Source organism: Oncorhynchus gorbuscha, unplaced genomic scaffold (assembly GCF_021184085.1).
Source record: "Oncorhynchus gorbuscha isolate QuinsamMale2020 ecotype Even-year unplaced genomic scaffold, OgorEven_v1.0 Un_scaffold_7:::fragment_4:::debris, whole genome shotgun sequence".
Taxonomy (NCBI): domain Eukaryota; kingdom Metazoa; phylum Chordata; class Actinopteri; order Salmoniformes; family Salmonidae; genus Oncorhynchus; species Oncorhynchus gorbuscha.
Genome location: NW_025745509.1, coordinates 97,004 through 118,668, shown reverse-complemented (window position 1 = coordinate 118,668; position 21,665 = coordinate 97,004). Strand labels below are relative to the sequence as shown.

The following is a 21,665-nucleotide window of genomic DNA, read 5'->3' as shown; positions in this document are numbered from 1 at the left end:
AGTATGTGAAGGAGCACCAGACCGTTCCCACCAAGGAGAGGCCCTACAAGTGTAAACTATGATACAAGACCTTCTCCTTCCTGACTAATGTTAACAGACATAGGAAGTCCACAGTGGAGATAAGCCACACCACTACGATTTGAGTTTTACGCAGGGGATATCTGGGAACCATTCTTTAGCTTAGCATGAAATATAATGATCATAGTACATTTGATTTGTAATGTAATAAGCAGTACCGTAAAAAAACAGCGCGCATAACTTAAACATTCAACCACACCCTTTCAGCCACAATGCCAACCAATAAGATCCTTTCTCTTCAGTATAAACGGAAGTGAACAGTGACCAAGAATAATTTCCACATTAGCGTTTGTCGTTATTTAGCCGTGCATTAACACATTGTAATTCAAAATATGACACATTTAACAGCATAACATACACCAGGTAGTGTGTAATTCACGTTGGAGACGGGACTTGGTTGATAATTGTTCTCGGTAACTACTAACGTTAGCTAGCGAACAATGGATCAATGTATGGTTTCTCACACTCAAATAGCCTCCATCATGGAGGTGCTAGCGAATGCAGCCGTGGCAGAGATCTGTAAACTCGTAGATGACGACTATGCAGTGTTTCGTTTGGAAATCACTCAAAGCCAGAAAGAAAACAGGGCAATGCGGAGGAAACTACAGCTACTGGAACTGAAGGTATCACGGGAGCGCGTCCTCGCCAGTCGTCCCAGAAGTGTCAAGATCCTCGACCGATACAGAGGAATGGCAAGAGGTAGGCCCTTCCCCATATGCTCGACTTGTTTACCACAGATGTGCTTAACCGGAATTGGGTCTTGGTCAGTTTTTTAGATGGAATGCAATAATCCCCCTGATTACTAAGCCGTCTTGCACAACAATAGCACATTCTAACTAGTTTCTTCATTTACTGCATTTCGTTCAATAAATAGTAAACCAAGAAGTTATGAGAAGTGTTACCTTACATCCTGGCCAATTCTAGACAGTGTCATTCGTGTACTGTTGAGCAATGACCATAGTTAACCTATACACCTCTTTTCCCCCAATCACTCTCTCAGGTGAAGGACATCTCACTGGAGGCCACAGGGGCTTTGTGAAGCCAGTGGGACACAATACATGGCGAGATGACCAACCAATCACTGTTGATGAGGGGAGTGGAACCTCAATCCAGCATGTTGTTGTGATAGAGGTTAGTGTAATAATCTTATATAACAAATGTGTTACTTTGTAAATCAAATGTGGACGGTTTATTTCAGCAATGCTTTCCTTAGCTATTCACTTGCTTACATGTACAGTGCATTCGGAAAGTATTCAGACCCCTTCCCCTTTTTCCCCACTATTATTACATCCTTATTCTAATATTGATTAAGTCCATTTTTCCCCTAATCAATTTACACAAAATACCCCAGAATTACAAAGCTAAAACAAGTTTAGATATTTTTGCAAATGTATTAAAAATAAAAAACATACCTTATTTACGTAAGTATTCAGACCCTTTGCTCTGAGACTCAAAATTAAGCTCAGGTGCATTCTGTTCCCATTAATCATCCAATGAAGTAGAAACATCAAGGAGTCCACCGGTGGTCAATTAAATTGATTGGATATGATTTGGAAAGGTACACACCTGTCTAAACAAGGTCCCACAGTTAACAGTGCATGTCAGAGAAAAACTAAGCTGTGATGTCAAGGGAATTGTCCGTAGAGCTCCGAGACAGGATTGTGTCGAGGCACAGATCTGGGGAAGGGTACCAAAATATTTCTGCAGCATTGTAGAACCCCAATAACACAGTGGCCTCTTTTTTTTAAATGGAAGACATTTTTGAACCACCAAGACTCTTCCTAGAAATGGCTGCCAGGCCAAACTGAGCAATTGGGGGAGAAGGGCCTTGGTCAGAGAGGTGACCAAGAACCCGATGGTCACTGTCAGAGCTCCTCTGTGGAGATTGGAGAAGCTTCCAGAAGGACAACAATCTCTGCAGTAGTCCACCAATCAGGCCTTTTATGGTAGTGGCCACTATTCAGAAAAAGGCACATAACAGCCCGCTTGGTGTTTGCCTAATGGCACCTAAAGGGCTCTCAGACCATGAGAAACAAGATTCTCTGCTCTGATGAAACCAAGATTGAACTTTTTGGCCTGAATACCAAGCATCACATCTGAAGGAAACCTGGCAACAACCCTACGGTGAAGCATGGTGGTGGCAGCATCATGCTGTGGGGATGTTTTTCAGGGACTGGTAGACTAGTCATGATTGAGGAAAATATTAACGGAGCAAAGTACATAGATCCTTGATGAAATCCTGCTCCAGAGCACTCCGACTGAGGCGAAGGTTCACCTTCCAACAGGACAACGACCCTAAGCACACAGCCAAGACAATGCAGGAGTGGCTTTGGGACAAGTCTCAATGTCTTGAGTGGCCCAGCCAGAGCTCGGACTTGAGCCCGGACTTGAACCTGACCAAACATCGTTGGAGAGACCTGAAAATAGCTGTGCAGCGACACTCCCCATCCAACCTGATGGAGCTTGAGAGGATCTGCATACAAGAATGGGAGAAACTCCCCAAATACAGGTGTGCCAGCCTTGTAGCGTCATACCCAAGAAGACTCGAGGCTGTCAAGTGCTTCAAGAAGTACTGAGTAAAGGGTCTGAATACTTATGCAAATGTTACATTTCAGTTTTTATTTTTAAAACATTTACCAACATTTCTAAAAACCAGTTTTTGCTTTGTCATTATAGGGTATTGTGTATAGATTGATGAGGGGGAAAACAATTTAATCCATTTCAGAATACGTCTAACAAAATGTGGAAAAGGCAAAGGGGTCTGAATACTTTCCTTATGTACTGTGTTTTGTGTGATCCCCAGGAAGAGTAGCTGCTGCTTCAGCATTCTAACATCATATTAATTAATTTCATGGCCCAAAAAACTTGAATAAACAGTGAATATAATATAGGCTAGTGATAGGCTAGTGATGTGCGAGTTGACTCATAACCGCATTGCTTGCGGTTATATCCGCATTCCGCGGGGGTGGGTGGATTTAGTGTCATGGAATATTGTATGGGTGGGTTGATAGAAGAGAAAACAATGCATAAATCCATACATGTGCAATTCATATCTATAGGCTTCTTTCTTTTATTATATGCATATGCCAAGCTTTAGGGCCTAACTGTACACGCGCCAAATAGGCTACACAATTGTTTTTTGTTTCAACTACTGTGTTAAGATATCACGGGATCCGGCAGTCTAACAGGAGAGGTTGAGCACAAGAGAACCATTGAAAAAAAATATGGTCCAAAATGTAAGATTTTATTTACAAGTGCACTTTACAAGGTGAATATTTACAAAAATGGCTCAGAATTTATCCAACAATTACGTCCTGGTAGCCTTTTGCAGTCGACAAAGGGCAAAATCATGCAATAGCAACTGAAAGGCAAAACTCATAAAGCCTAGAACGGCCAACAAACCTCACTCGACTGAGAATTTGTTTAGAGAACTTAACGTGTTGCTATCTTCACAGCAGTTCTACTGATAATGGTAAAGAATGGGTCTTATATACCAACAATATCCCCCGGCACGCCCAGTTGGAGAGAAACCATACCGATGCACACACAACGCAAACTAAGCGGATACATGGCTAGGTCATTGTAAAAGACACTAAAAGGAAATCCGATAGACAAACTTAAATCATAATTGCTACAGTTATTGGTTAAGCAATAGAATGGATAATTTTCCGAATATAGCATGACTCCAAAACGGGACTAACCAATGCAATGACCGATTGCATGAGGTGTGAAGTGCATGCGCTAGCAACACTGCTTGCCCGACACCAACGGATGGCAGGGAGCTCGCCCCCGTGATGTACTGCGCCGTATGCACTACCCTCTGTAGCACCTTGGGGTCGGATGCCAAGCAGTTGCGGTACCAAGCAGTGACTCAGCCAGTCAAGATGCTCTCAATGGTGCAGCTGTAGAACCTTTTTGAGGATCTGAGGGCCCATGCCAAACCAACAGGTAGCCTATTGCAATGAATTAAACTTGTAAAATAAAGCACATTCTTTCTTATAAACAAATGAAATAGTCCTTGAGTTTGTTACTTCTAATAGCACAAACGAGTGGTGCACTCATAAGTGTAATGCAGTTTATACACTGAACAAAAATATCAAATATTTTACTGAGTTACAGTTCATATAAGGAAATCAGTCAATTGAATTAAATTCATTAGACCCTAATCTATGGATTTCACATAACTGGGAATACAGACACGCATCTGTAGGTCACAGATAACTTTTTTTTAAAACAAGGCAGGGGCGTGGATCAGAACCAGAATCATTTGCCTCTTGCAGCGTGACATCTCCTTCGCATAGAGTTGATCAGGCAGTTGATTGTGGCCTGTGGAGTGTTGTCCCACTCCTCAATGGCTGTGCGAAGTTGCTGGATATTGACAGGAACTGGAAACCGCTGTTGTACACGTCGATCCAGAGCATTCCAAACATGCTCAATGGGTGATATGTCTGAGTATGCAGGACATGGAAGAACTGGAACATTGTCACGGTATCACTGTGCATTCAAATTGCCATTGATAAAATGCAATTGTGTTCATTCTCTGTAGCTTACGCCTGCCCATGCCATGACCCCACTGCCACCATGTGGCACTCTTCATAATGTTGACATTAGCAAACTGCTTGCCCAAACAACGGCGTCTGCCCGGTACAGTTGAAACCAGGATTCATCCGTGGGAGCACACTTCTCCAGCGTGCCAGTGGCCATCAAAGATTAGCATATGCCCACTTTAGTGACCCTGGTGAGGAAGATGAGCACGCAGATGAGCTTCCTTGAAGGTTTCTGACCGTTTGTGCAGAAGTTCTTCAGTTGTGCAAACCCACAGTTTCACCAGCTGTCCGGGAGGCTTCCCACAGGTGAAGAAGCCGAAATGTGTAGGTCCTGGGCTGGAGTCATTACACGTGGTCTGCGTTTGGATATACTAACAAGTTGTCTAAAACGATGTTGGAGGCAGCTTATTGTAGAGAAATTAACATTCAAATCTCGGGCAACAGCTCAGGTGGACATTCCTGCAGTCAGCATGCCAATTGCATGCTCCTATGAAACTTGACATCTGTGGTATTGTGTTGTGACGAAACTGCACTATTGGAAACTATTGGAGTGCACCTTTTGTAATGAAGCTTAATCAGCTTCTTGATATGCAACACTTGGCAGGTGGATAGATTACCTTTGCAAATGAGAAATGCTCACTAACAGGGATGTAAACAAATTTGTGCACAACATTTTAGACAAATAAGCTTTTTGTGCATATGGACATTTTCTAGGATCTGGAGAACGGTGGTTTGACGTGACGAGAGAGCAAATCATCACATGATGTTCAAAAGGCCTAAATATTCAATAAATAGATGAATAGCCTAAATGTTGAAGAAAGACATAATTATTCAGAATATTTAAGAGAAGGTGAACTGTACAGCGCATTTTCTATATTTGCGGGCCTACCTGTTAGGGTAACTTGGGGTAAAATGCCGCCAGGGGTAATCGCTCCCCTGCCTGTACTTTTCACAGAAACCACTTCGTTACAATTACTTTCCCTGGATGCCACTACTCTTTCTCAACAAAAACCTCTGTCTCATAACAATTTAAGCCAATCAACAAAAATTGAGGTAGGGTGGGTTTTTACCCAAAGTTATCCTACAATTGATCCGTGTTACATTCAGCCCCACTCTCCCCTATGGACTCATTGTGAAGCAGTAACAAGTACCACAGCTAAAAACTCGGTTTCAAAATGGTGCAGTTCGCACATATTTAGGAATTGAGAAATAAATAAAGTAGGAATGGAAAGCTGGGAACCCCCTCTTTTTAACAAAGGCCATTAAAACAGTTTCCCCCTGCGATTGCATTATGAATTGTTGTGCATTGACTGCTTGTTTCCCCCTCTATGGCACTCGCAAGTCGCAACTTGAATGTGCCTTGAGTAGGGTTGGGACGATATAATTAAATTGAACATTGTGATATTTGACATTGACGATATATTGAGACGCAATATTTGGAGTCGCATATCGTAGAAGAGGTCTCCCCAAATATCGCCCAATCCTACTTAGTAGGAATATTTCGCTCGAATAGTACGCACAACAAGCAGACTAGTAAATAGATAAGCTATTCTAGTATGGGAATGCCTGGTTTTGTTCGTCATTACTCGTTTTGTTTGTATAGGAAATTAAATGTGAACTGTTCTAGCATCTTCAATGTGCGCCTTTTTCATGTGGCATATTTTTTTGCCGTGGGATAAATTATTTTGCCGTGGCGAACCGCTAAATGACTGCCGTGGGAAAACTACAGTAGAACACACTAGAGTACAGTAATGTACTGTACTTCGATGTCCAAACTTGTGAAACAGACGTCTGATGGTCCTGATCAACCAAAGGTGGTCTTGTTTTGGGGTGGAGCTCATTAGAATAATAGCCAGTGTGTAGAGCATGGCGCTTGTAACGCCAGGGTAGTGGGTTCGATCCCCGGGACCACCCATACGTAGAATGTATGCACACATGACTGTAAGTCGCTTTGGATAAAAGCGTCTGCTAAATGGCATATATTATTATTATTATTATTATTATTATATAACCAAATATGCAAAATACAGATATTACATATTTCTCTACCTTTTGTGTACCTATTCAAGATGCATCACCATGAAGAGAATGATATTCATACCCATAATTATGCATTTCTGTATAGTACAGATCAGGGACCCATGATGTAAGTCTGTTGACTTCACCTACTGTAGTTCAATAACCAAAATACATTTCTTCAAACTCAGCGTGTCATGTCATAGCTGACGCCCCATTATTTCTGCAGACATCTTTGAATCTTAAGTCAGAGCAGTTATTTAAGTTTTTGGAAAACATGGTTGCATAAAAAAAGAGGGAGATTTTACTGTAATTCTGTTACCAAAATTTGCATTTGTACAGTTCTTCCTGTAAATGTGTTTTTGAAATTCTCTGTAAATTCTTCAAAGTAGTCCTTGTGCATAGTTGTATGGTTTGTTGAACTTTGAAATCAATGGTTTTTGTTTGGCATGCATTTTAAAGTGAAATCTAAGTAAGTAATTCCATTACACCATAATTGAAATGGTTCCATTTACAATGATGATGATGATGATCGGGACCTGTTAGTGGTAGTTTTGTGAGAAATGCACTGTGCATTTTTCTAAACTTTCCCAATTTTAATCTTCACACCCCTAACAGTTAATAGCCTAATTTTCTTGTCAGTCGGCACATGCAGAGGCCTCAGGTCCTGGAAGATTCTCTCTGGTCAAGCAGGAGAGGACTGAAGGAGAGGACCCACGAGACAGCAGACACATAGAGGCTGGAGTGGAACTCCCTTCGCCCCAGCCCAGGACCCGACGAAACATCACTGAGGTCAGTGTAACGCCGTCCTCAAGTTAGAGACCGACACAGAGACTTTACCTGTAACACAAAGGCTGTCACCGACTAAGAGTTGTCTTTTCCTTTGACCAATCGATTGTTTTAATCAAATATATGCAGATTGTCTGATGCTTTAAGCAAACTGTTTGATGAAACAATTAAGACACACAAATGATTAGAGGGAGTCCGACCACAATTGATTTGATTGTGCCGCCTGGCTCAGACTTGCTGCACTTTGTTTAAAAAAAGGACAGAGTGACTGTTACTAGCACCCGTTGTCTCTCCTCCCTGCTGCAGTGACCACAGAACATCAGTGTGTATAGCACTGTCTATTTCAGTCAGAAATGGCTGTAAAGGCTATGTTACCAACATCTAATTTGTTTAGGAAAAACATTCCCTATTCCCTCAACACTTGCTGTCTTTGTGACACATGTATGCTTCGCATGCACGCGACAAACAGGGCCTGACCTATAGCATATCATAATCGCATCAATAAATAGGTTATAACAAACTGAATGCCGTAACTCATGTGACAGAAATAGATGCAGAGGATGTGACCAATAAACTCAAAATTGGGAATGTTTACTGGCTGTGCAGGAGGTAAAAGGGAAGTCGGATGAATACATTTGACAAGTTGGGGAAAATACTGTGGCTCAAGAAAAATAAGACTGCACTTTATAACCATTATAGACTTACTAAATATACCCACACACTAACAAACACCTACTGCACACGTCAAAATAGTTTAGTCTGATGAGCTGACTTATTTGTACCCACAACATCATATTTATTTCTACGTGATTGGTTTTACAACAGCATAATAATTATAACTACAGTACAGGTCTCATGTAGTGGAGATGGGTAAACACTCCATGTTGAACATGTTTATTATCTGTGTGTACGTACCTGAGGGAGTGTATGTCTGTGTAATCTGTATCACCTGTCTCTTCCAGGAGGAGGAAGAAGATCCAGAGGTGCAGCTGGTAAAGGAGGAGGGTCTGGGGAACCCTGAGGGGACCATGGTCATGGAGGACAACCAGACTGCACCTCCTCCTGAACCCACAGAGGAACCAGCTGAGCAGCACAGGACCACACACAGTCTCATTGAGGTGAGCCCACTGTGAACTACTGTCTGTATGGTATTAGGTCAGGGTCCATATCCACAAAGCCTCTCAGAGTAGGAGTGCTGCTCTAGGATCAGTTTTGCCTTTTAGTGCATAATGAATAAGACGATCAGGTCTGATACCCGATCAGCACTTCAACTCAGACTCTGTGGATACGGGCCCAGGTCTTGATTAATTTTGTCCTAAGGGTGGGACCATGCCTTTGAATGATCAAACCATTAAAGAGTGTCAAGTAATCAAATCAACTAACGTGTTTGCATAGTACTCCTAGCAATCCCTCATTGCCCAATCAGAAGATGCTCCATATATCCGATTTCAGTAACACTAAACCATAACACATTTTGACACTGTCTAATCCATGTCATAAAACTGTAGATATGTTGTGACCTATATTACATCATTGTATGGCACCCACATGTATTCAATTGTGTTTTTTCCCTGCCAAGAAGTTCCTTACATTCTTTGTTGTAATGAATTCTTTAGTCGTTTTTGTTTATGATATTTTAAGTAACTTGTAGAAAATACACTTTGACACCCATGAAGCATTATGACCATCCTGTGTCACTTTACTTGGACAAAGAAAATACACTGACACTGTCAAGAAGCATTAGGACTATCATATAAGCCAGATAAGGGCTTGTACGTGATAGACCTATGTCAGTCATCAGTCAAAAAGAGGGTGTCTTTTCCTGCTCTTGAAATCTGCTCCTGCATTCATCAGCAACAAAGCATTGGGGAAGGTGCATGTCTGACATCAATGTGTGCACAATTACAATAATATATTAATATGGTCAATTTCAGTAAATGTTCCAGGTAGGATTTGTGGGTTTTGACACTCTTATGTAGGTGTCATAACCAGCCATAAAATATGCAATAGGTCACAAGAGGTCTAAGTATGTGTCATGGCCATATTTTGACAGGTTATGTCAGCTGTTGACATATTGACACGGTTATGACGGTGTTATGATGCTAGGTGTCACATAAAGTGTTACCCACATGTCTTGATCCAACATCCTCTCAATCTGTATCTCTTACAGTCAGTAGACATGGAGGATGGGAAGCCTGATCTGCTGATAGTCAAAGAGGAGACAATAGAAGATGGACCCGAGAGCATTGATCTGCTGAGTGGACTAAAGATGGGGGAGCAAGGTAAGAGAGAAATACATATAACCTACATACAGCAATAAATCTTCCTGACCATTTTTATTTTCCTTTTCTATATTCATAAAATTAAATCAATAGAACTTGTTTACATAGAAAAACACATCTTAATGTATGAACTTGACCAGATAATTGACAAAAAAATCTCCATATGTAGCATTCTCCATGTTTGTAAAGTTTATTTTCTACCCTCTTCCTGCAGGTGATTGGATGGAGGCTAAAAGAGGAGATTGGACAGCCATCTCTGATTCCCAGACCGGTGCAGCCAAGGGCCCAGGGGACAACATCACAGAACAGGCCAGGACCAGAGGCGAGGTCAGTGGATGGGACAGCGTCCTCAACTCTAGGCTGGGGAACAACACTGTTAACCAGAAACAGACAGTCGAACACAAAACAACAACCGAATTTAGTCTCCATGCCAACAGACTGGCAGAAACCAGGGCGAGGTGTAGATTTGGTCTGTGGGGACGGGGAGGTGTCCGTATGTGGAGGGAGAGAACAGACACAGACTCGGCTAGCGATGCTCCGTCCTGCTCCTATAGTTGTGATTCAGAGAGACTGATGGCACCTCAGGTTAAGCCCCTAGCAGGTGCTGGCTTCAGCCTGCCTTCTATAGGATCTATCAACTGGAACATGGACCCTGCGACAACGCAGACACTCCCTGGCCTTCATCCTCCTCACACTCTCCTTATGTTAAACCAGACCTCAGACAATGCCAGTGCCTCAACACTGAATGGCTACACAAGCCCATTGACCAATGACAGTAGTGGAGATGGAATCAGTAAAGGTGGCAGCGCCAAGGAGAAGCGCTTCCCGTGTTCATTCTGTGGGAAAGCCTTCAGTTTCCCCAAACACGTGGAGATCCACCAGAGGATACACACTGGGGAGAAACCGTTCGGCTGTAGCCAGTGTCACATGCGCTTTGCCCAGGCTGGCCACCTGAAGAGGCACCAGAGAGTCCACACGGGGGAGAAACCCTACAGCTGCCCCCAGTGTGAGAAAAGGTTCTCCCACCAGCATCAGCTGAAGCTGCACCAGAGAGTCCACACAGGGGAGAAACCCTACAGCTGCCACCAGTGTGAGAAAAGGTTCTCCCACCAGCACCATCTGAAGATGCACCTGAAGGTCCACACGGGAGAGAGGCCGTTCGCCTGTACGCACTGCGGGAAGAGGTTCTCAGAGAAGAGCTCTCTCAGGATACACCAGCAGAAAATGCACACAGACCATGTATAGAGTAAGAGTATGGTGATATGTAGTACTAATTATTTTGTTTGCAGTTAATTATGTTGGTTTTGGATGTATAGGGAACTGGATGAGGTGAACTGAGGAAAGACTGAGTATGATGAGACAGAGTAAATTATATGGTGATGGTGTTTGTAAATATGCTTCACTGATGAAGAGTGACAACTCTGTCCCTTTAGGTTAATACTGGTGTTTTATAATAAGGAAATGATAGTGCCTTAATCATGTTTACTTTAAATAAAGTAGTGATTTGTGTAATGTTGAAACTTTTCCAAAGTACTTTAAAATGTATTTTTATCAAAGCAAGGGTACCAGATTTACATACGTTATTCTGCACTGAACAAAATAAATGCATCATGTAACAACTTCAAAAATGTTACTGAGTTAAAATGAATTCGTTCGTCCCTAATCTATGGATTTTCGCATGATTTAGATTCAGTGTTGCGTTCAAGACCACCTAAAGCGAGACCAATTCAAGACGATTGGTATTTTGTCCAATCGCCACCATTGTAAGAGTTAAACATGTCCAGTATTTATTTAGACATTAAGAAAAAATGCATGCTAAGGGAAAATAGAGCCACTCTACAAATTACTAACCCAAACACAGTGGGGAACAATGAGGTCCTTCTACATCTTCAGAGAAGGCCTAAGGATTTATAATATAATAATGCTATTTACATTACTATTTTCAATTATGTTCAATTATATATGATTTAATCTATTGCATTTTTGTTGGAAAGGGTTAACACTCAAGAGAAAAAAGATTCAATCATGATGTCTCTGGGTAGATAAATCTAGCTTGCCATGTAAGCCATTGGCTAGGCCACCAGAAGCTAGGCAGAAGGGATCTGCAATTCAACGGTATAAGGCCAAAATTTTGGCGTGACAATGGAATCAACCAATTACATTTTGACTTGTAATGAATGGGTTGAACAGTTTTCACAAAAAAAACATATGGAAACATCTGCCTTCTCAATGGCCAACAGGTCACTGCGCAATAGCGAGCAGTAGTTTTCATGGTTTAGCTAGCTATCTTTAGTTGTAGGCTCGTTTGCAGTGGCTGCAGCAGTTATTGTGGAAGATGTTGCTAATGTTAGCTAAGAAGTTAAGTTTCAAATGATCATCTGGTGAGTTGAACTGTTTTATTGGAGCTCACATGCTTTTCTTAGCCATCTCTTTGAAAATATCTTGTTTATGAAACATTGTTGCATTTTAAACTTTAGGTCACTGGTTACTTTGTGCTAAATGTTAAATGTTTTTTGCAGTGAGAAGTAATAGTTCTACATTTTCATTAGGAAATGCATCGCCCCCAATGGTTGTGTTTTTCTTTTCTTATGATTGGGACCTACTGGTTTATTATTTCTGTGTGAATGGACTGCTTATCCTTTAACATCATGCTGCAGTCTTTCCATCGGCCCCATGGAGAAGTGGGTATACTCAAATTTTCCCAAAATGGCCTGCCCAGCGGAGGCAATTAAGTCTGGCAGCCCAACTGATTGGCAAACGTACTGCAAATTAAGAAATCATATGACTAAATAAAAATAAACTACACTATGAAACTAAGAGAAATTATGTAACGAATGACAGTAAAAAGCATTGGGGCACCTTAACTTCTTATGGCTGCCATCCCATTAACGGGATAATTGTCATCAACAACCGCTGAATTGCATAGCGCCACATTCAAATAATATTACTAAAAATATTTATATTCATGAAATCACAAGTGCAATATAGCAAAACACAGCTTAACCTTTTGTTAATCTACCTGTCGTGTCAGATTTATAAAATATGCTTTACAGTGAAAGCAATCCAAGCGTTTGTAAGTTTATCAATCACTGGACAAAACATTATGTACACTTAGCATCAAGTAGCTTGGTCACGAAAATCAGAAAAGCAATCAAATTAATCGTTTACCTTTTGTTCTTTGGATGTTTTCACTCACAAGACTCCCAGTTACACAAATGTTCCTTTTGTTCCATTAAGATTATTTTTATATCCAAAATAGCTCTGTTTGTTTGGTGTGTTATGTTCAGAAATCCACAGGAAAGAGCGGTCACAACAACGCAGACAAATTCCAAATATTATCTGTAATGTCCACAGAAACATGTCAAACGTTTTTTATAATCAATCCTCAGGTTGTTTTAAAAATATATAATCGATAATATATCAACCGCAACTGTTTTTCAGTCAGAGAGGGAAAGGCCATGGCTGCCCAAACTCTGTTACGCATACAAAACGCTGCTGGCACCCGGCCATACAATGACGCGATGTTATCTTTCTGGCTCATTTTTCAAAATAAAAGCCTGAAACTAGGTCTAAAGACTGACACCACAAGGAAGCGATAGGGAAAGGAATCTGGTTGATATCCCTTTAAATGGAGCAAAGGCATGCTATGGAACATGGAGTTTAAAATAGAAGCCACTTCCTTTCCGTTTGATTTTCCTCATGGTTTCGCCTGCAATATCAGTTCTGTTATACTCGCAGACAATATTTTGACAGTTTTGGAAACTTTTGTTTTCTATCCAATACTAATAATAATATGCATATATTAGCAACTGAGACTGAGGAGCAGGCCGTTTAGTTTGGGCAACTTATTCATCCAAGCTACTCAATACTGCCCCCCAGCCACATTTCTTGGAGAAGAAAAAGCCATCTTGGCTCCTTCATTCATTGAATCAGATGGCTCATTCATCAAAGCCTAATTATATTGCAAAGGACTAATACATTTTCATTGGCAAGTTAAGCAAACTTAAGTATGACATGCCAGCAACAAACGCTGACACTACACATCCAAGTATATCGGACCAAATTAAAGACTAATTGTACTTTTGAATTCCGTAAAGTCAGTGTGGAAGAGGTGAAAAATGTATTGTTTATCAACAATGACAAGCCACCGGGGTCTGACAATCTGGATGGAAAACTACTGAGGATAATAGCAGACAATATTTCCACATCTTCAATTTAAGCCTTCTAGAGAGTGTGTGTCCTCGGTCCTGGAGGGAAGCTAAATTAATTCAGCTACCCAAGAATAGTAAAGCCCCCTTTATTGGCTCAAATAGCCGACCAATCAGTCTGTTACCAACCCTTAGTAAACTTCTTGAAAAAATTGTGTTTGACCAGATACAATGCTATTTTACAGTAAACAAATTGACAACAGAATTTCAGCATGCTTATAGGGAAGGACACACAAGCACAGCGTTTACACAAATGACTGATGATTGGCTGAGAGAAATTGATGATAAAATGATTGTGGGGACTGTCTTGTTAGACTTCAGTGCAGCTTTTGACATTACCGATCAGTCTCGGTTGGAAAAAACGTATGTGTTATGGCTTTACACCCCCTGCTATAATGTGGATAAAGAGTTACTTGTCAAACAGAACACAGAGGGTGTTCTTTAATGGAAGCCTCAAATATAATCCAGTTAGAATCAGGAATTCCCCAGGGTAGCTGTTTAGGCCCGTTGCTTTTTTCAATTTTTACTAACGACATGCCACTGACTGAGTATAGCCAGAGTGTCTATGTATGCGGATGACTCAACACGTCAGCTACTACAGCGACTGAAATGACTGCAACACTCAACAAAGAGTTGCATGTACACAGAGAGCTAATATTAATAATGTGCATGTCAATCTCTCCTGGCTGAAAGTGGAGAAGAGTGACTTCATCACTACTTTTATTTATGAGAGGTATGTTTAATGCCCCGAGCTGTCTGTCTAAACAACTGGCACACAGCTCGGACCCACATGCATACCCCACAACACATGCCACAAGAGGTCTCCTCAGAGTCCCCAAGTCCAGAACAGAACAGACACACAGTACTACATGGAACTCTATTTCACATCAAATAACTGACACAAACAGTAAAATTAGATTTTAAAAATAAAGAAACACCTTATGGAACAGCGGGGACTGTGAAGCAACACAAACATTGGCACAGCCACATGCACACACGATAACATGCACACTATACATGCACATGGATTTAGTACTGTAGATGTGGTGGAGTAGGGGCCTGAGGGTACATAGTGTGTTGTGAAATCTGTGAATGTATTGTTTTTAAAATGGTATAAACTGCCTTAATTTTGCTGGACCCCAGGAAGAGTATCTGCTGTTTTGGCATAATAAATACAAATACCCGATGTTTCCCTAATGTTTTTTTAATTAGTATTCCTATATCTTTTTCAAATTGGCACTCTCAAAATCACACTTTTTAAAAATATAACATCACATTTTTGTTGTTTTTCGAAGTCCACAATGCTTAAATCTGAACCCGAGACCATTTTGGAGGTCTGGGGAAAATCAGAAAACAATTTGTGGAGTATTTTTGTAAAATTAATGTATTCTTTTTTTGTTTTTGCTCAATCTAATAGGGTGGGCCTGGCCATGCCTGCACCCCTGATGAAAACAGGGCATGATGACTTAATTGTGCATCACAAATAGCCTACTAACAAAGACTTTGGCCCAAACTTTTTCAATACCTGGTTTGCATACCCATTTACTTGTAGATATCATAAGTTGAAAAGTCTTTCCTACCTACCCTACCGGCTATGTCATTCTTCTGAGAGCTGCTCCATGCCAAAACCAGAGCTGTGCGCGCTTGCTGCCTGTAGATGATATTCTGCTGAAACTAGGCTATCTGTGCGCCACGCATGTGAATATATTTCACGTACTATGCGATTGTGTAGGATACTTTGTGCATGATTTCTCTATTGTACTACATAACTGATAAGTCGTATACCTCCACTACACTACTTTGTTACGCGTCAGTGGGGATTAAGAAGTGAGTATACGAAATGGCCATAACAAAAGTGGGTATACAGCGTATACCCACTTTTGTTGTGAAATTGTTGGATTACTTGTTAGATATTACTGCATGGTCGGAACTAGAAGCACAAGCATTTCGCTACACTCGCATTAACATCTGCTAACCATGTGTATGGTTTGATTTATACGTGCTTATAGCCTCCGTTTTACAACAAGTGCACTCCTTATTCATGAGAACACACACTGTTTCCTACTGATAACGTTCGTCTCACCACTGATCAACTCGTTAACTGGCTAGTTATCTTTGCCTCAGGTTGTTAGTGATGCTATCTATTCCATCGCTATGGCTGCGAACATTCTGACCGGGGACTGAAATTCTAATTAGGACAACTTTAGGGATGAATTCGAGGACTATGCCCTGGCAACCGGTCAACATGAAAAACCCAATGAGTTCCAAGCAGCAACTCTGAGGAGCTTAATGGGCAGAGAATCCAGGCACATCTACCTGCGCAATCTCACACTCAACAACCGTGTGACGCAAAGGCCATGCTGGATGCATTGGATAATTACTTCAGACCTACCAGGAACGTAATTTATGAGCAGTTTGATTTTGGAAGCTGCAAACAGAAAGAGGGTGAGTCAGTGAACAAATTTGTAACCCATTTGAGAGAAAGATCCGCTACTTGTTAATACGGGGGATTGAAAGATGAACTGATTCGGGACGGGACAAAATAGTACTGGGAATTGCAAATGAGGACACACGTCGGCATCAACCAAAGGAGAGGCTTAACATTAGCAACTGCCATTGAAATATGCCGCACTGCTATGAGAATGAGAGCAATAGAAATCAAAACCACATGCACTGACGCTGATACTGTTCACACTGTTGCCAGGCAAACACTCAGACAAAACCAATCAAGGCAGAGTAATTCACAACAAACGGTGAACACTGGAAATGCACACGCAAAGAGCACTGCCCTGCCTACGGAAAACCATGCAGAGCTTGTGGAACTAATAATCACTTTGCAAAAGTGTCTCAAAAGCAAAAAGGGCAGGATTCACTGTGTTGATGTCACTCAGTGTTAAGAACAGTGAAAGTGACATTTACATGCATGAATACATTGGGGCTGTACACTCGAGGGAAGAAATGGTTTGTGGACAGTACGATTACACAAGCTGCAACAATGTCAACTGAATTCCAGTGCTACGTGCACTGTAATGAGCTACAAAGACTAAATCAATCTGGCACCTGACACACAATTCTTGCCCTGCTATATTAGACTAAAGCTGTACTCAGGAGAGTACTCCAGTTTGGTGTTTCTGTGGCGCCTGAGGTACACCAACGCAAGCAGCACAAGTTATTGGCTGGGCTCAAGGGCATTGAACCCATCGCTGATGATCGTAGGCCATGGTGACACACACTAAGAAGCAGAACGTGACCACGATGTGAAGTTCCTAGCACTGATGGAGCGCTGCCAATCAGTTAAGCTACACCTTTGATATTTTTTGGCAAAGTTTACTTTTGTAATACGACTTTAGGTTTTTTTTAAAGTAAATCATCAATAAAATTGAAGACTGGATGATCTGTGTTCAATACAGGAAGAAAACTAACTGAAGCATGCTTTCTGGTCATGCGCCTCTATCAAACAGAACACATGAAGTGACCCTCGTTCAATATGGCCATACTTCTTCATTACACAAAGGAATAACCTCAACCAATTTCTAGACTGGTGACATCCAGTGGAAGCAGTAGGGACTGCAAGCAAGTCCCTTAGAAATCTGGATTCCCAATGAAAATCCATTAAAAAGAGTGACCCCCCCAAAAAAATCTGAATGGTTTGTTCTCAGGGTTTCACCTGCTACATAAGTTCTGTTCTACTCAGACATGATACAAACAGTTTTAGAAACTTCAGTGTTTTCTATCCAAATCTACTAATAATATGCATATCTTATCTTCTGGGGATGAGTAGCAGGCAGTTGAATTTGGGCATGCTTTTCATCCAAATTTCCAAATACTGCCCCCTATCCTAGAGAAGTTAACAAACTATGGTTTTGGCAAGTCGGTTAGGACATCTACTTAGTGCATGACAAGTCATTTTTCCAACAATTGTTTACAGACAGATTATTTAACTTATAATTCACTGTATCACAATTCCAGTGGGTCAGAAGTTTACAAACACTAAGTTGACTGTGCCTTTAAACAGCTTGGAAAATTCCAGAAATGTATGTCATGGATTTAGAAGCTTCTGATAGGCTAATTGACATAATTTGAGTCAGTTGGCAGTATACCTGTGGATGTATTTCAAGGCCTACCTCCAAACTCAGTGCCTCTTTGCTTTACATCATCAGAAGAAATCAGCCAAGACCTCAGAAAAAATTTAGACCTCCACAAGTCTCGTTCATCCTTGGGAGCAATTTCCAAACGCCTGAAGGTACCACGTTCGTCCATACAAACAATAGTATGCAAGTATAAACACCATGGGACCACGCAGCCGTCATACCACTCAGGAAGGAGACACGTTCTGTCTCCTAGAGATGAACGTACTTTTGTGCGAAAAGCGCAAATCGATCCCAGAACAAAAGCAAAAAGGACCTTGTGAAGATACTGGAGGAAAAAGGTACAAAAGTATCTGCAGTATATCCACAGTAAAACAAGTCCTATATCGACATAAATTGAAAGGCCGCTCAGTAAGGAAGAGGCCACTGCAAAACCGTCATTAAAAAAAGCCAGACTACGGTTTGCAACTGCACATGGGGACATTTTGGAGAAATGTCCTCTGGTCTAATTAAACAACTGAAGTAAAAAGAAAATGCATTTTCATTTGTTATGACTTGACTGTTAAGAACTTAATGGTTGTGCTGTTATGTTTGCACTTTCTATTGAAACAATAATGTTATGGAGTCTAGTTGATAGGTAATCGACTAGCTGGGCTGTTTCCCAGACCCCGTATGTAGGGACTTGTACAATGCGTTATTCTTTCATCTAACATATCTTACAGAAAACAAAGCTGTTTTATGCACTTACTGAATGAAAGCTGATAATTATGATTTTTTTTTACTCCGGTGGTCTCTGGAAGATATTACGAGGCTACACTGTCTGAGACAGAGTCAAGACTGAGTACAAATGTATCCGACACAAGACAGACACTCAACATGTCTTGAGTACTACAACACTGCTAAGAATACAGGTATGCATCTGTTGGTCACAGATACCTTAGAAAATGTAGGGGCGTGGATCAGAAAACCAGTCACTATCTGGTGTGCCATCTGCCCGGTACAGTTGAAACCGGGATTCATCCGTGAAGAGCATACTTCTCCAGCATGTCAGTGGCCATTGAAGGTGAGCATTTGCCCACTGAAGTCAGGTCGAGACTCTGGTGAGGACGACGAGCACGCAGATGAGCTTTCCTCAGACCTTTTCTGACAGTTTGTGTAGAAATTGTTTGTTTGTTTGGCTGGTCTCAGATGATCCCGAAGCTGAAGAAGCCAGATGTGTAGGTTCTGGGCTGGCGCAGTTACACGTGGTCTGCTGATTTAAAATAAAATAAATAATAATAAAATAAAATAACCTCCAGTGGCTCCATTTTGATACTTGAATCACAGTGTTAGAGATGGGCTTGACTTTGGTTGACATTTTATTATAAACTGGGTGGTTTGAGCCCTGAATGCTTAACACCTGTATACCACAGGGATGACAAAACATTTATTTTTACTGTTCTCATTACATTTGTAACCAGTTCATAATAGCAATAATAGCAATAGGGCATTAGGGGGTGTGGTATATAAATGTTTCTGTGTGTACAGCAAGAGTTTCTTATAAAAACCTTTTATATGCTCTTCTGTACAATTTTGTGTTAAGGACCAGCTGATGTCCGGTGTTGCTGACGGGAGAGCCTGGACCTCTGAAGCAGCTGGTCAAAAACCCTGGCCCCAGATCAGAACCCTGGATCAGGAGCCGTTGCTCTTCTTTCCCGAGTCGGAACTAGGACTGAACCACGAGGGACAGAGACTCCACCACCACACAGAACACAACCAGTGGACAGGTGGACTGAACAACCTCAGTCCTGGTGGTCATCCGAGAGACCGAGGCTCCAGTCAGGGATCCATTCTGCAGGCCAAACCCTTCTCTTCACAGTCTCAGTGCAGGGATGAAGCAGGACCTGGGGCTGATAGAGATAGACCCTCCTGTTCTTATGATACAAACACCACAGTATCCATGATGAACAGAGCAGGTCACCCTGGGCTTCAGCCTTCACAGAGAGTGGTAGGAGACCCTCCTGGCAGTAGTCTATCAGCAAGTCTGTCTTCTCCTTCAGGATCTTGTCTAATGCCTGGTGAATGGGTTCAGGGGAAGCCTGGGTCCAGCCTTCCTCAGCTACCTCATGGTTACCCCACAAATACAGACAGGGCCAGGATGGGCGTTCACCACAAGAGGTACCTAGCCTATAACACAGCACACAATCCAAACAACACCCAAACAATGGGCAGAGGTCAAGGAGGGAGCTCAAAGACTAACCACCTAAGGGTGGTGGCTTCTGCTTCTACCTCCTCTGGTGTCATTGGGTCACAACATGGGAGGCCGAGCATTAGAACGGACGCCGACAAGCCGTACGCCTGCCCCACATGTGGGAAGCGCTTCGCTGAGGCGAGCTATGTGAAGAAGCACCAGACCGTTCACACCAAGGAGAAGCCCTTCAAGTGCAAACTATGTTACAAGAGCTTCTCCTTCCTGAGTAACCTTATCAGACACAGGAGTGTCCACAATGTGGAGAAATTGTAGCAGTGTGGCTTGAGATGTACACAAGGGATATCTGGGAACCATTTTTTAGCTGACATATTATAGTTATCGTGTGAAGTGTCTTTGGGTAAGAGAGTAATTAACCACATATCCCTCATTAACCCTTTGTTAATTTGTCAATTGAAACAGGCTTGTGTAAATCTGTTTTTAGAGAGACAGTAAACCTAGGCTAGAACAAGGACCATTGTTTTACCTTACTGAGGTGATGTAGATGGAATAAATTAATCATTTTCTCTTCTACTCTATTCTTGCTAACACACTGTTCTTTCTAAACGAGTCTGCGCTCAGCTCGAAAGATGGCAATAATGGGAGATTTTATGTGTCATGTACACTGAACTAAAATATAAACGCAACATGTAAAGTGTTGGTCCCATGTTTCATGAGCTGAAAAAGATCCCAGAAATGTTCCAGATGCTCAAAAAGCTTATTTCTCTAAAATGTGGACAAATTTGTTTACATCTCTGTTAGTGAGCATTTCTACTTTCCCAAGAGAATCCATCCACCTCTCCAGTGTGGCATATCAAGAAGCTGATTATCATTATTTTCTCTTCTGCTCTATTCTTATGAACACACTGTTCTTTCCTTACAAGTTAGTCATGAAACGTGGCCTTCAAATTATGCCAACACTGTGCACATATACATTAAATAATGACAAACTGTCCTCTTACAAGTCAGAATGTTTAATAAACTTAATTTGAACTTACTCTGCCGATTGTCCGTGATGTTCATCCTTCTCTTGGTAGACATGTTAGACAAAATATCAACAGGACTGTGTTATTAACCCGACTTCAAACCGTGGATCTCTGTGTGTGGCAATCAAGATTTTTTTGCCCGTGCACAAGACAGAAGTACATGGAAAAGCAAAGTATTCATGAATCTGAAGTCTGCAGGTGTTTAAATGATTTTGTGCACGTGCCAGGTGATAATAATTTAAAACGGCAGTAATAGTGCTCTAAAAAGTCAGTTTCCCGTCGATAATTTGTCTCGGATTTCGAGCAACTGAAGGACAAACCGCACAGATCACCAGTGTAGAGTAAGTTCACATGTAATTTGACTCAATAATCTTGCTTGTAAGGAACATTTGCACAATGTTACATTCGTTTCAGGCTGTATATACAAATTAGATGTATTGCAGT

General features: G+C 41.5%; 1 protein-coding gene across 2 annotated transcripts; it reads left to right on the top strand.

Moving 5' to 3' along the window:
- The first annotated feature begins 301 nt into the window (after window positions 1-301).
- LOC124019122 (zinc finger protein 205-like) lies at window positions 302-21,223 on the top strand. 2 transcript variants are annotated; one of them, XM_046334496.1, is made up of 7 exons: window positions 302-777; window positions 1,079-1,209; window positions 7,284-7,433; window positions 8,393-8,548; window positions 9,601-9,712; window positions 9,927-10,039; window positions 19,591-21,223. In XM_046334496.1, exons 1-7 carry the CDS (start codon window positions 519-521, stop codon window positions 20,509-20,511), a joined length of 1,842 nt encoding a protein of 613 aa, XP_046190452.1. In that variant the 5' UTR covers window positions 302-518; the 3' UTR covers window positions 20,512-21,223. The 2 variants fall into 2 exon arrangements, with proteins under 2 accessions (XP_046190452.1, XP_046190453.1); XM_046334497.1 differs by lacking the exon at window positions 19,591-21,223 and having other exon boundaries at window positions 306-777; window positions 9,927-11,232.
- Window positions 21,224-21,665: the final 442 nt, after the last annotated feature.